The following is a 15,924-nucleotide window of genomic DNA, read 5'->3' as shown; positions in this document are numbered from 1 at the left end:
CATGTCAATTTGAAAAGAAAAAAGAAATTATATTTCAAACCTAATTGAGGATATGCATGTAAAGCAAGACAAAAGAAGAACTAATTTAGCTGAATCCAAATTTAGTTTGAGCAAATCAGAAAGAAAATAGATATAAATCTGACCAAGTAATCTAACATAAGCAGAGCAGCCGCATGTTGAAGGAATACTTGGGATCGTTTAGTCTTTCATGAAGAAAGGCTCGTTGAGATCAAAGTCAAGTACTTTACGACTATTCTGAGTCTGATTTGCTTCTTCTCGTAATGACAATGATTCTATAGCACCAAAAGTCTGACTATCTTCACTCGGTTCAGCAACCTGACCAGTAGGAGTGGCATACTCTTTTCCTTTTGTAGCATAGGACGGTTCAATAGTTTGAGGTTTCTTACTTTTGGTATGGCTAGATCTATGACCTCCTAATGCTTGAAAAGTTGAGAAGGTTCTAGCACAAGTGCTGCATTTGTATACTTTAAGCTTCTTTAATATCTTTTTCTCAATTTGAGACTCAAAGGCTCTTACTTTTGGCTCCCAATTCCTCTTCTCCATCTTCTTCCCTGCCAACATATTATCTATAGTCGCAATATCACGTTCAACTTCTTGCAGCTCTCTTATTATCTTATCTTTTTTCCCTTGCTCAAAATCTCTCCATTCATATTCCACATCTACTGATTCTTGATCGGCTATTCTCAAATTTCTTTTCTTTTTCAATTGTGGCTCTTCCATCATCCGCTTTCTCTTAGCAACATGTTCAACAGCTCGATATTCACCCTTGTCTTGAGCTAAACTTATTAGACCATCAGCTGCTGCAATAACTGGATCAAGATCGAGACCTGAATCAACAATATTTCCTCGGCCTCTCTTAGCGGTCTTGGTCCATCTGGGTAAATCATCCTTATCTTGCTCAGGCAGCATATGCATTGGAGATGTTAGTGCAAGTTCAGGTTGAGGAGGCCGAATTCCCCTCCAATTCCTATTTGGATGGTACTTCATGTGACCAGACAATGATTTCCTAGACTTGAATTCTTTGAAACATAAACAACATTGGAATTTGCCAATATCCCTATCCACAATGTCAGTTTCGATTGTGTCGCTTTTTTCTGAAGAAGAAGGTGAATGATCAACCTTATATTTGAACTTCTTTGACTGGAACTTGGTTGAATGAATTCGCTTGTGACCACCCAGGGCTTGTCCGCAAGAGAACTTTTGTTGACAGAAGTTACATATATGTTTCTCAAAACTTTGTTGTTGTATAGGCAATCCAATAAAGGTTTGTTCTACTTGTATGGGCTCAGGTTCATCAGGGACCAAGATGATTTGCAGTCCATTGTTCTCCTCTGACAGCTCATCGTTCCATTCAAACCCATCATGGTTATAATTCTCCATTAGAGAAAAAACCAAGATCAAAGAGTAGAAAAACTAGCAAAAGTTGAGAAAGAAAAAGAGAGAGAGGGGGCTGCGTTGTAAGGTTTAGACTAGGATTTACTGTTTACTGCAAAAATTGCTTAAGAAAGCGTGGTTTTAAATAGGGAAGCTCGGAAACCTTTCACTATTCAGTCTTCTATTAGGTATAGGAATATACTACAGCCACCGCCACAGCAAGATTAGGTTTACAACTCAACTTAACATATACTTTATAATAACTATAAGGGGCTCTCTCTCTTAGTTAAGTAATTAAGTTTGATTTCTAGTGGAGTGCCCACCGATTTTACCTTTGTGTGTTATGATGTGTGTTATGATGAATGATGAGTAATGTCTGAGTTTAAAGCCATCCAAAATTGTGTAATTTTCCTTTTATATTGTAATATATCTAGGCTTTTAGCACACCCTATCAATATAATAATATTTTTAATTAAAAAATATTAATATTTTCCTAAGATCAATGGGAGAGTAAGAGTTATGCAATTCACTTTAAAAGATTTTACAAGTTACAAATACAGTAAGATTGTTTTTAAGAAAAATCATGTGTAAAGATAATTTTTTTGTATTTTTCTATATTTGGTAATATCAAAATAAATAAATAAACTATCTTTAATCTACCATAAAATATGACTTATTTTAAAGATTGTTTTTTACTAATTTTCTTTTGGAAAACAACTCTATTTCATAATATACTAAATAAGGAAAATTAAGAAATTGTTTTTCTAATTCATTTAAAGTTGCTACCAAATACCACCGCACACCCTTGGTGCGATGGTCACTCCACAAGTATAAGTACTTGTGGGGTGTGGGGGTAAAGGCCGGAGTTCAAGTCTTCAGGAGGAAACTTCATACACATATACATTTAGATTAGGCTAGTGTAGAATTCTATTTTGTATAAAAAAAAAAGAAATTGCTACCAAATATAAGAAAATGAGATAATTTTATAAAAAATACTTTTTAGAAAACGACTCATTTTCTAAAAAATATTATCACTGAAATAAACAGAATAATATTTTCACTAATTGTGATGGTGATAAGTTGTGATTAGAGTAAGCTTTTTTTAAAGGATAAAACTTACATACAGTACCTTAGGTGCTGTTTGTTAGGTTCCCCTCTTAAGATTCTGCCATGTGGCTACTTAACTTAAAAAATACACTTCCATTAATGAGAAAAAAGCCATATGGCAGAATTTTAAGAGAGGAACCTAAGGAACAGCATCTAAGTACTGTACCTAAGTCTTGCTCTTTTTTAAATGACTTACTATGAACACCAATCACTAGAAGTAAAGTCAATAACTATGAAAAAAAAAAGGTTTTGAAATTTTTTGTATCTATTGGCTTATTAATACAAATAACATTTCTGTTTCTCTTTATTTTAATCAAATACTATGATTTTAACCAACTACGTATGTTTCTCAGATGAAATATCATCACCATATTCATGTCAATAACATCTTAGGGCAATCATTTTTGCCTATCCTATCCAACTGACCCTGCCCACGTTGAAAAATTAGGTGGACAATTTTTCCTTTCTTTTTTGTCTAGGTTTGAATTTAGAATAGTTATTAGGGGTACGTTAGAAATTTAAATTATCTAGACATAGGGAATTAATGAATATATGAGTTAACAATGAGCAGTTCAAATATTAATTAAGGTGAAAATATTAAAATTTTGAATTGGTAAGCACATGAGTTTTTGGTTAATTTGGTAAGACAAGTTCCATCATTTGAATTGTTTAAGTATTTAACAAGTGTATTTTTATTTCCTGTTACTGTGAACTACAATATCTGTAGGATTGCTGTATTTTAACAAAGCAAAACTCGACTTGTCCTGTCAGGGGTGAAAGGCCGCTCGTCAATGATCATATAGAGATGGCGGATCGTGCCTATGACCTAACATAACAAACAAAGCAAAACTCAGAAGTATCAAAACAAAATAAATTAAGATTCTCAAAAAAATTAAAAAAATTAAAACCCAGAAAAGTTTACATGTCACTTCATCTGCTCTATTTTGCAGCTCAGCTTTAATTTGTACAACTTGCCTTAATGGATAAATTTCGACCCAGTTAGTTGATTTTAGCGGAATTAATTCAACTTAGCACAATTAACCAATTATGAATCCAATTGAGTTCTGGTGAATTGATCATAGTAAACAAATCACGAAATAAAGTATAGTATTGTAAAATAAACAACAAAGACAATTTCTTTACGAAATGAAAAACCAATTAATGGACTAATCCAAAGGGGATAAAAAAAAAAACACTCCAAGGGGAAAATCCCATTATTAGAATCGAAGATTTCCCAATTGAAATATACCCATATTTCTAGTTGTTAGCTCCAATTATACTTACAAATGTGAACCCACACGGTTTCAATCCTCTTAAACTCTTCTAATATGAAATTTCCTTGTCCTTATTGGATTCAAGGATTGCCTTGAAGATTCTTCTCCACTGTAGAATAGGGAAGGTATCTTGGATTTAGCCTTGATCACTAATTCACAATAACACTGGTTAGATTTTCTGTTTGAACTCTACTATTGTAGTGATATAGAGGTTTTAGGGTTTTCTTGACGTTGTACGACACAAGCTCTCCAAAACTTCTTATTTAGTCAACTCTTATGCCCTTTTATATATTATAGCATGTGCAGCACGAATTCCCACTAAATCAGTTGACTTAATGGGCTTGATGAGAATTAGGATTCCAGAACTACGATTGATTGAGAGTCAATCAACCGGCACTCTCTTTGATCAATGGAGAGATTGTCAAGAAATCTGACTGAGACTGCCTTTAGCTTGAGTTGAATTGAACGTTGTCTTAAACTTGATTTTCAAAGTTACAACTAAATCAAAACTAACATAGTCATGAATTTGCCAAAACTATACCTAACATTGCCTACCAGAGTATACTTTTTAGTTATTTATCCCTTTGATATCCTGACACAAAATTTCCATTTGTTCAAGAGCTTAAATGCCCTATATTTGATGATAAACTCTATCCGTCATTCCTAAGACTTATACTTTTAGCAAAATATTCACCTTCTAATTGTAAATTTGAACTAGTGTGTAAATCTGTTAAATCTCTAAGTTTTATTTTTCATGTATATATATATATACACACACAATTTTAAGGTGAATGCATGAAGGGCTAATTAATGACAACTGCTACATATGCTGTGGCATGTTCTTTTATCTTTTTGACTAGAAGATATTTCTAGGAGGGTTAAGGCCAAACCGTAAATAAAGCATGGTTATTGACCCGTATGAATGTGATCATGCATCATGATTTCTAAGAAAGTACACGATTAAAAGAAAAATAGTAAAAGGAATAAATAATAAAAGAATACTTGAGTGGTAGAGACTCTCATGTGAAACATTCTCGATATGTATTAATTTCCAAATTAATATATATATATATAACAACTTATGAACAAGTCAAAAACAATATCACGGAGAAGAAGAGAATAAATAAAATTTGTATATCGTTTTGATTTTTGTGCGTCAACAAATAAATAATGGAGAAAGTGACTGAGCACGAAGAATAAAGTTTTTCATTCGGATTTCTGTTGTAATGACGACTAATGAGAGCTAGTGTCTACCTGGCTAACTGAACCCTTGAACAACTTTGAGAAGGTATATGCTTTCTAATTTCCTTTGTTTTCTTTGTTCTAGTTAAATTTAACCACATCTTTGATCAATACAAGTCTTCAATTACTTTGAACTTTTGAAAGTATTCTTCATGAAGACCTTCAAAAACTATGTGAAGATTAATATTGATTAGCCTAACTATTTCTCTTTTTTTTTTTTGAAATCTATTTCTCTTTTTTTGAACATTGAACAGTTCAACAGTACATATATATACTATATGCATATGATGATATTCCTTGTTTAAACCCCATAAGCTGTTTCTTTAGAAATCATAATGATCAGTATATACTATTATATAAAATGGATTTGCAAAGTGCTGTTTCATGTGCAAGGCAAGGAAGTCAATACCGTACCGGAGGCTGTACCGGTTTGGCCACCGGTACGATATATTTCGGATACCGGTCAATACTGGTGTACCGTTTCGGGTTTACCGCTATTATATATATATATATATAGACACACACACACCAAGATCTCTAGAACCATGTTTATAAACATATAATATTTTACTTATATTATAGTAAATATAAAAGTTTATCATAAAACATTACATCAATTCAAAACAAATTATTCATAATTTTAGACTTTAGTATCAATTAAAAGAAAAAAAATACAATATAAAAAATAGAAAGCTTAGTTGTTCATTGCATATTAAGAAAACAAATAATATTAATAAGTTAATGTAAATAAGTTACCATTATGCCCTTACAAAAATTCAAAAATTACAAAACTAAAAAAAAAAAAAAAAGATTTTTTCTGTACCGGTCGGTATAACCCGAAATTGGCCGGTATGGCCGATATGCGGCCGATATGACCGGTATTTTTCTCGGTACAATATAGAAGTGTACCGGTGCCGGTGCACTGGCCGGTACGGCCGGTACCGGTACGGTATCGACCACCCTGGCAGGGACTAATGACTTTTGTGAATAAAATTGAGATTGACTTCACCACCAAGAGAGGAGCAGTAATGTCTTTTGATGAGGACTCATAATCATAGAGATGCATGTTTGCCTTTCTCCCAAATTTTTTTTGTGGGAGTATTTTCTACCACTTAAAGAAAATATAAGTGTATAAGATTCTAATGAAATGTTTAAATATATCATAGAATTTAAAATCAATTAAAATATAAATTTGAATAATGATGCGTAAAATTATGATTTGTGAGACCTCCTAAATTGAGGTGGCTAGGGTGGAACTACACATGGCCCCTAAAACTTATATATATATATATACATATATATATATATATATATATATATATATAATATACATTAGCATTATGCCCGTGCGATGCATGGCTTAATTAAAATTCATATGTACATATTTTTTTTATTAATTTACTTAAAATAAATAATAAAAATAAATGAATATTTTATTTTTAAGTTACATAATGAATGTTGCGTGAGACTAAGGTATTATAAAATGCACGCGCTCCCGCGCACACACACACACATTTATATATACAATTAAATGGAAGGTAGTAGAGGCACCTAAAAATATATATAAAATGATTCTCAATAATACATTGAACTTTAAGGCTCAATTAATCGCATATATTTTAAATGGAAAACTCTTAAATTTAATAGTTAAAAACTATCCAAAATAATAATTGAAATCATGTTTAAGTGAAATCTCAATTCAATAATTAAGAACAATCTAAATTATTAAACATTAATAAATTTGAAGTAGAGAGAGACTCACATGAGAACTTAATTTTTGTCCTTGAAAGCTTTGAAGAAGGCATTGAAACTTGAGTGAGTTTCACCCTATCAAGTTGAAGTTTAAACTTAAAGTTTAACTCCTATGCGTTGCATGCTATATGTGTGTGTATATGTATGAAAAATTATTTGAATTTAACATTTATTGTAGAAAAGAGGTAGTGTAGTCTTGCCCCTGTCTAGTTAATTCTTGTTATAATCCCTTTGTGTAGCGTGTGTACATACATGAAAAATTATCACAATTTAATATTTATTGTAGAAAAGAGATGGTGTAGTCTTACCCTTGTCTAACTAATTCTTGTTATAATCCCTTTGTTTTGCAGGGAGAAAGAGAAATGCTTCTTTTGAAAAAAAAAAAAAAAAGTCAGCGTATAACATATAATAGCTAAGATATTAATATTTGGAAGTGGTATCTCATACGGATTAGTATTTCAATTGTAGGTTTTGGTAGTTAGAAGTTAGCGTATAGTAGTTAATAATTAGAAAATTACTTTGAAATTTGTTAAACCAATTCCTTAAAAAAGTTATAGTAGAGTTTAAATCACATTAATAAATTATCTCTTTATTCAATTTTAAAAAAATTATGTTAATAAAAAGTTACTGATAAAACTATTATTAGTAAACATTTCTTACGCTTATTGTGGGGACTAAAAAGGACCTAAGTAAGTGTTTGGGCATTGGGCTTTGTTGATGGGCGCTAGTTTGTTTTAGACTAAGAGCCTCTTAGAACTGTAACTCGGCACATGAGTCGAGAGTCCGAGGATTCATCCGAGGATGAATATCTCCTCAGACAGACCCACGATGACCCTAAGATTCGCCAAAAAGATCAAGGCAGGGTTACGTAAAAACCATTGGTTAAAAGGGGGACTTAAGCGCCCTCCAGACGCAATGGTGTGAGAGAAATATCTTATGAAAAGGCTGCTACCTCCACATTAAAGACCCTACACCTACCTCCCTGGCCGCATTAATGGAAAAATGACCCCTGAACAGTAGAATAAAACTTTCCAGCTATTATTTAAGGATTTCAAAAAGGTGGTGGGAGGGAGATCGGTCAGTTAGCAGAAAAAGAACTAAGAACTGTAATTGTGGGATAAAAGAGAAGCAATACATAAATCGTCCTCGGCTTACGTCCGAGGAGGTACCCTTGTCATATTTGTTTATCATTTGCAAAGATTGTAGCATTCTAGCCTGTTTGTCAAGTTTCCAATACCCATAAACTAGATTTCAAATCCATACTCTACAAATCTTATTGTTTAAGGCTCATTGGGCCTGAGCCCACGTCTATCTTTGGGTCCAGGTGCAATTGTGCGCTTACAATTGGTGCCGTCTGTGGGAATCTAGTGCTGAAAAGGAACTGGAACACTATGGCAGGCTTAGGCTCACACCATGCAGAATCTCAAGGATCGCAACCGGAGGATCTATTCGAACGCCTTGAACGCCGGAGGGATCGAGAGGGTAGCGTTCACACCGAATATTCTAGGATGAGTCGTACTCACACTGGAGGCGCCAGTACCGCCCATGAAGATGGTGCTAAAGCCATGCAGAAGAAGATTGATCACCTTAAGAAGAAGCTGCGTCGCGTTAGGTGGAGGCGTGCTTCACCCTCATCTAGTATCTCTTCCGGGAAATCCTGGGGAAGTAGTTACAGTTCGAGATCATGGTCGCCCCCCAGCAGAACGTCCTCTTGTGAAGAGGATAGCCTATCGGGTCGTAGGAGTAGGAAGCTCCCCTTAAGGGGCTTAGGGAACGATGTCATGAGCCAGGCGTTGCACCAGCTCTCCAAATCGCCATTCTCGCGCAGGATTGAGAATGGGAGGCTCCCCAGGAGGTTCACCCAGCCCACCTTCACCATTTATAACGGCCGGACTGACCCGGTGGAACATGTGAACCACTTTAACCAGAGAATGGCTGTGTATTCTCACAATGAGACCTTGATGTGCAAAGTCTTCCCTTCTAGCTTGGGACCTGTTGCTATAAGGTGGTTCAACGATCTCAAATCATGATCTATAAGTTCGTTCGGGGAATTGACCAGAGCATTTGCGTCAAGGTTTATTACATGCAGCAGGGTTCCTCGACCGTTGGACTCACTGTTATCTATGGCTATGAAGGAGGGCGAGACGTTGAAAGCATACTCCGACAGGTATTGGGAAATGTTTAATGAGATAGATGGTGATTTTGATGAGGTGGCGATCAATACTTTTAAGGTGGGCCTTCCAACCGATCATGACTTGAGGAAGTCCTTGACCAAAAAACTTGTACGGAGTGTATGTCACCTCATGGATCGTATTGACGAATATAAAAGGGTCGAGGAAGATCAACAACAGGGGAAGGGTAAGGCAAAGGTTATCCCGCAGGAGAGAAGGGATTTCAGGTCGGACAGGTATCAAAACAACAAGCTGAGAAGAGATTACTCCGGGCAGTCTGGCTCGACGGCACCTCGGACGATTAATGCGTATTTCGGGCGGTGCACCGGCCTGCGGAGAAGGTTCGTGAGGAACCCTACTTCAGATGGCCCAGTAAGATGGCGGGGGATCCTGCCAGGAGGAATCAAAATCTCTTTTGTTAATACCATCAAGATGTGGGTCATACGACCAGAAACGTCGGACCCTGCTGGAATCACTTGGAGCGGCTTGTTAGCGAAGGAAAGTTAAAGCGGCACCTGTACCAACCTCGCGAGCGGGGGCGGTCGGTCGCTCGAATAATCGGAGGAATAACTCATCTCGGCCTCCTTTAGGAACGATCAACGTTATCTTTCTTTGCGGCAAGGCGAGGCGGCACATGTCCTACCGGGGTGATGGCCATCTTGGACTCCCGAAGCCGAGGAGGGGCTCCAAGCCGAAGAGATTGAAGCTAAATGTGCCCGTCTTGGGATTTTCGGAGGAGGGATAAGGTGGGGACCATCCAACCCCGTGACGACGCCCTAGTGGTTACTCTGAGGATAGGGAATTATGATGTGAGAAGGGTAATGATCGATCAAGGCAGCGGTGCAGATATCATGTATCCTGACCTATTTAAGGGGCTAAAGTTGAAATTAGAGGACCTTACCCTTTACGACTCGCCGTTAATAAGTTTTGAAGGGAAGACCGTTATTCCAAAAGGACAGATTCGGTTGCCTATGCAATCTGGCTCCGAGATAGTCGAGGTTGATTTTATCGTGGTCGATGCATATTCCCCATACACAGCCATCCTCGCCCGGCCCTGGCTGCATGCTCTGGGGGCCGTTTCCTCCACCTTGCATGTTAAGGTGAAGTTCCCTTCGGGTGAGCACATTGGAGAGATTCTCGGCAGCCAATTGATGGCCAGGTAGTGCATATCGGCCGCAATACTGCATCAGACCGAACCGCAGTCCTCGACCTCGGCTGTGAAAGACTTATAGCAATTAACGACTCTGGATGCGCCCAACGCGGTGACAGCAGAGGAGGCCATATGCGAAAACCTTGAGAAGTTTTTGATATCGGATGATCCCGAAAGATTCTTCCAGGTTGGGATATGTTTACCACACCAGGAGAAGATGGAATTAGTGGAGTTTTTGAAGAACAACATTGATTTTTTTGCCTGGGACCCTTACGAGGCCCCGGGTGTTGACCCAAGCTTCATTTGTCATCATTTAAACGTCAATCCTGCTATTCCTTCTAGAAGGCAGCCCCCTCGGCATTCCTCGAAGGAGCATTTCGAAGCCGTTAAACAGGAGGTGCTCAAGCTCAAAAAGGCTGGGGCTATCAAGGAAGTTTTTTATCCAGAGTGGTTGGCGCATACGGTCGTGGTCAAAAAGAAAAGTGGAAAATGGCGAGTATGTGTAGACTTCACAGATTTGAATAAAGCCTGCCCAAAGGACTCTTTCCCGATGCCGCGCATCGACTAGCTAGTGGACACCACAGTCGGACATCCTCGGATGAGTTTTTTGGATGCATTCCAGGGTTATCACCAAATTCCACTAGCGGCAGAAGATCAGGAGAAAACTGCCTTTATTACTCCAACAGGGAATTATCACTATAAGGTGATGCCGTTTGGGTTGAAGAACGCCGGGGCTACTTACCAAAGGATGATGACCAGGATGTTTGAATTGCAGCTCGGAAAGACCATTGAAATATATGTGGATGACATGGTAGTGAAGAGCAAGGCGATATCGGCGCACCTGAAAGATTTAAATGACACTTTCCAAGTACTTAGAAAGTACAAGTTGCGTCTTAATGCCTCGAAGTGTTCTTTTGGTGTGAGTTCTGGGAAGTTCTTAGGTTATATGGTCACTTATAGAGGGATAGAGGTGAATCCGGCACAGATCAGAGCCATTCAAACCTTACAGCCACCTCGGAATCCAAAGGAAGTTCAGAAATTAACCGGAATGATCGCCGCTCTCAGCCGGTTCATCTCCCGGTCAGCTGATCGATGCAGGCCTTTCTTCCAACTGCTGAATAAGTGGAAGGGGTTCCAATGGTCCGAAGAGTGTGTTGTAGCCTTCCAACAACTTAAGGAATATCTTTCCCGGCCACCCATTATGTCTCGGCCTGAGGTAGATGAGGTCCTATTTGCGTATCTGGCAGTGGCTGTCCATGCGGTCAGCCTGGTCCTCATAAGGAACGACGGTGGGGTGCAAACGCCGGTCTATTACGTCAGCAAGACGCTGAATAATGCCGAGGTGCGTTATCTGCTTTTGGAGAAAGCACTTCTAGCCGTAGTTCATGCCACGCGGAGGCTTCCTCATTATTTCTAGTCCCACACCGTTGTAGTTTTTAACCCAACTGCCTCTCAAGTCAGTGTTGCATAGTGCCAACTATTCTGGAAGGGTGGCTAAATGGGGAACTATTTTGGGAGTCTTTGACATTAAATACAGGCCACGTACCTCGGTGAAGGGCCAGATTCTTGCAGATTTGGTGGCAGAGTTTGCTGAACCAATGTTGGAAGAAACTTTGAAGGAATCACACATGGATGAGAAATCAGTTGGCATCATTACGAACGAAAGACCTTTGACTTGGAACGTATCCGTTGATGGGGCGGCTAACTAGAGAGGGTCTGGCATCGGACTCGTCCTGGTATCCCCCGAGGGGATTATCTTCGAAAAATCCTTAAGGTTGGCGTTCTCGGCTACTAATAATGAGGCCGAGTACGAGGCAGTCTTAGTCGGCATGAACATGGTACATAGGATGGGCAGAAAGGAAGTTCACATGCTCTCGGATTCTCAATTAGTGGTCGGTCAGGTGACGGGGACCATGGAGGCTAGGGACCCTAGGATGCAAGAATACTTGACCGAGGTCAAACGTTTACAATCCAAATTTGATTCCTTTATCTTGTCTCACGTTTCTAGAAGTGGGAATACACATGCAGACTCTTTGGCTGCCTTAGCGACGTCCTCGGCTCAGGGTTTGCCTAGGATTATCCTTGTCGAAGATTTGCTAACACCAGCATTTACCACTGTTGGAGCAGCCCGGATCCATTTGATAAGGCCTGGACCTAATTGGATCGATTCTATGATATCTTTTCTGAAGAACGACATTCTTCCCGATGACAAGTCTGAGGCAGACAAGATCCGTCGAAAGGCACCGCGTTTTTGGTTGTCCAAGGATCAGAAATTGTATAAACGGTCCTTCTCCGGACCATATTTGTTATGCGTGCACTCCGAATCAACGGAGGCACTTTTGGAAGAACTGCATGAGGGAATTTGTGGAAGCCATATTGGGGGAAGGTCCCTAGCTCATAGGGCACTGACACAAGGATATTGGTGGCCCAATATGCAGAGGGAAGCTCAGGACTATGCAAGAAAGTGTGACCAATGCCAAAGGTTCGCTCCTAACATCCATCAACCTGGAGGAGTACTTAACCCTCTCTCCAGTCCTTGGCCTTTCGCTCAATGGGGATTAGACATAGTAGGACCATTCCCGATGGCTGTGGGAAACAAAAGGTGGTTGCTTGTGGGAACCGACTACTTCACCAAGTGGGTAGAGGTTGAGCCCTTGGCAAATATTAGGGATGTCGATTCCAAGAAGTTCGTCTGGAAAAACATCATCACTAGATTTGGAGTACCACACACACTCATTTCGGACAATGACGTTCAATTTGATAGTAGAGCTTTTAGGAAATACTGTGGTGACATGGGTATCATAAATTGATACTCCACTCCAGCTTATCCTCAGGGAAACGGGCAAGCCAAGGCCGTTAACAAGGTGATAGTTAATGGACTCAAGAAAAGGCTAGATGATGCGAAGGGCAAATGGGTAGAAGAACTACCACACGTTCTATGGACGTATCGAACTACGCCGCGCAGATCCACAGAAGAAACACCATTCTCTATGACTTCTGGGGCCGAGACAATCATACCCTTAAAGTTTGGCTTCCCCACGTTGAGGACGAGTACTTTTAGCCCAGAAAATAACAACGGCCTCCTGGAGAAGAGCCTAGATTTAGTTGAGGAACGGCGAGAGACAGCTATGGTCCAAATGGCTTACTATCAGCAGAAGCTTAAACGGGGGTATGATGCCCATGTGAAACTCAGACCACTCGCACCTGGGGATCTGGTTCTGAGAAAGGTTGTAGGTACTGCTAGAAACCCAGCTTGGGGTAAATTAGGACCGAACTGGGAAGGACCATATCAGATTATATCTGTAGTAGATATAAGTTCATATCGACTAGCTGATCTAGATGAAAGAGTTGTACAACGTCCGTGGAATGTAAACAACCTTCGAAGGTATTATTATTAATAAAGGGCGCTTTTGTCGTTTGTGATTTAAATTATAAATGTATATGGACCTATCAATTACAACTCTTGAAATATCAAACAGAAACTTGGTTATGCATGGTCCTCGGACTACATACCTTGTGGAAATTGATATCTTATTATTTGTTAAACAGAACCTTAGTTATGCCGGGTCCTCGGGCCTTCTACTTTGGGAAAATTAACATCTTAAGTTACTTTTACTAAGTATCAAACAGAAACTTGGTTATGCATGGTCCTCGGACTACATACCTTGTGGAAATTGATATCTTATCATTTGTTAAACAGAACCTTAGTTATGCCGGGTCCTCGGGCCTTCTACTTTGGGAAAATTAACATCTTAAGTTACTTTTACTAAGTATCAAATAGAAACTTGGTTATGCATGGTCCTCGAACTACATACCTTGTGGAAATTGATATCTTATCATTTGTTAAACAGAACCTTAGTTATGTCGGGTCCTCGGGCCTTCTACTTTGGGAAAATTAACATCTTAAGTTACTTTTACTAAGTATCAAACTAAAACTTGGTTATGCATGGTCCTCGGACTACATACCTTGTGGAAATTGATATCTTATCATTTGTTAAATAGAACCTTAGTTATGCCGGGTCCTTGGGCCTTCTACTTTGGGAAAATTAACATCTTAAGTTACTTTTACTAAGTATCAAACAGAAACTTGGTTATGCATGGTTCTCGGACTACATACCTTGTGGAAATTGATATCTTATCATTTGTTAAACAGAACCTTAGTTATGCCGGATCCTCGGGCCTTTTACTTTGGGAAAATTAACATCTTAAGTTACTTTTACTAAGTATCAAATAGAAACTTGGTTATGCATGGTTCTTGGACTACATACCTTGTGGAAATTGATATCTTATCATTTGTTAAACAAAACCTTAGTTATGCCGGGTCCTCGGGCCTTTTACTTTGAGAAAATTAACATCTCAAGTTACTTTTACTAAGTATCAAACAGAAACTTGGTTATACATGGTCCTCGGACTACATACCTTGTGAAAATTGATATCTTATCATTTGTTAAACAGAACCTTAGTTATGCCGGGTCTTCGGGCCTTCTACTTTGGGAAAATTAACATCTTAAAGTTACTTTTACTAAGTATCAAACAGAAACTCGGTTATGCATGGTCCTCGGACTACATACCTTGTGGAAATTGATATCTTATTATTTGTTAAACAGAATCTTAGTTACGCCGGGTCCTCGGGCCTTCTACTTTGGGAAAATTAACATCTTAAGTTACTTTTACTAAGTATCAAACTGAAACTTGGTTATGCATGGTCCTCGGACTACATACCTTGTGGAAATTGATATTTTATCATTTGTTAAACAGAACCTTAGTTATGCTGGGTCCTCGGGGCTTCTACTTTGGGAAAATTAACATCTTAAAGTTACTTTTACTAAGTATCAAACAGAAACTCGATTATGCATGGTTCTCGGACTACATACCTTGTGGAAATTGATATCTTATTATTTGTTAAACAGAACTTTAGTTACGGCAGGTCCTCGGGCTTTCTACTTTGGGAAAATTAACATTTTTAAGTTACTATTACTAAGTATCAAATAGAAACTTGGTTTTGTAAGGTCCTCTGACCACATGCCTTGTTAAGATTTAATTTTTGATTTTTTGTCGAACAGAACTCTGGTTAAATTGAGACTTAAGTTATATATCTTTAAGTGTTGAGCAGAAATTCGATATATCTTTCAATTGTTCCAAACCGCTGAAAATGGACCTATTTATCTCGTTCTTTCTGTTCGCTGTGTGCTAATGAGAACTTTATAGTAAACATAAAGATGAAAAGATGAAACAAACACAACTCAGATGAAAATCAAATGAAATTTTCTTCCATTAATCATGTCAATATATACATCGTTACATGGAAAATTTCAAATATAGAGAAAAAGAAGCCCTAAGCTCGGCCCTAAGCTCGTGGAGGGGGGTCTTGCTGAGAAGTACTGCTAGCCCCGGTGCTTTTCAGTTCCAATTCAAAGGCAGACAGGACTTTTTTCCCTTTGTCTTTTGCAGTGATTGGAGTGACGATAGGCTCCATACCTTGGCCTAAGCCCTTCTCGGCATCCCCACCCCCTTCTTTCTCTTTATTGGAACCTGAAGGTTCTGTAGGATCTGGAACGAGCTCTAGGACCGTAGGAGGAAGAGCAGGAGGAGCTGCCTCAGGGGCAGGAGCAACAATAGAAGTCTCTTCTATCTCCTGTATGTCAAGAGGAAGCCAAACGTTCTCGGATTTCCTCAGCTCGGAAGCTGAAGGAACCCCTGCTACGTTTAAAGCTTCCCCCCAGACCTGTTGACAATATTCTCGGCACAAGGCCGAGAAAGCCTCTGTCAACTGGTCTTCTGTTGCAGCTACCCCTTCCTCATAACTCGCCTGCTTGGCGGCCTCTAGGGAGCG

The 15,924-nt window shown here is 38.8% G+C and overlaps 1 protein-coding gene across 1 annotated transcript; it reads right to left on the bottom strand.

The window, feature by feature from the left end:
* Positions 1 to 198: 198 nt before the first annotated feature.
* Positions 199 to 1,401, bottom strand: LOC142609089 (uncharacterized). The gene has a single exon (XM_075780721.1). The coding sequence runs from the start codon at positions 1,399 to 1,401 to the stop codon at positions 199 to 201; it is 1,203 nt and encodes a 400-aa protein (XP_075636836.1).
* Positions 1,402 to 15,924: the final 14,523 nt, after the last annotated feature.

The sequence above is a fragment of the Castanea sativa genome, chromosome 9, assembly GCF_040712315.1.
Source record: "Castanea sativa cultivar Marrone di Chiusa Pesio chromosome 9, ASM4071231v1".
Classification (NCBI taxonomy): domain Eukaryota; kingdom Viridiplantae; phylum Streptophyta; class Magnoliopsida; order Fagales; family Fagaceae; genus Castanea; species Castanea sativa.
Note: the sequence above shows the minus strand (reverse complement) of the source record. Positions and strands in the feature narration are given on the sequence as shown.

Bases quoted from the DNA above. Each gene is read 5' to 3' on its own strand.
- LOC142609089 (XM_075780721.1), bottom strand. From the start codon at position 1,401: ATGGAGAATTATAACCATGATGGGTTTGAATGGAACGATGAGCTGTCA.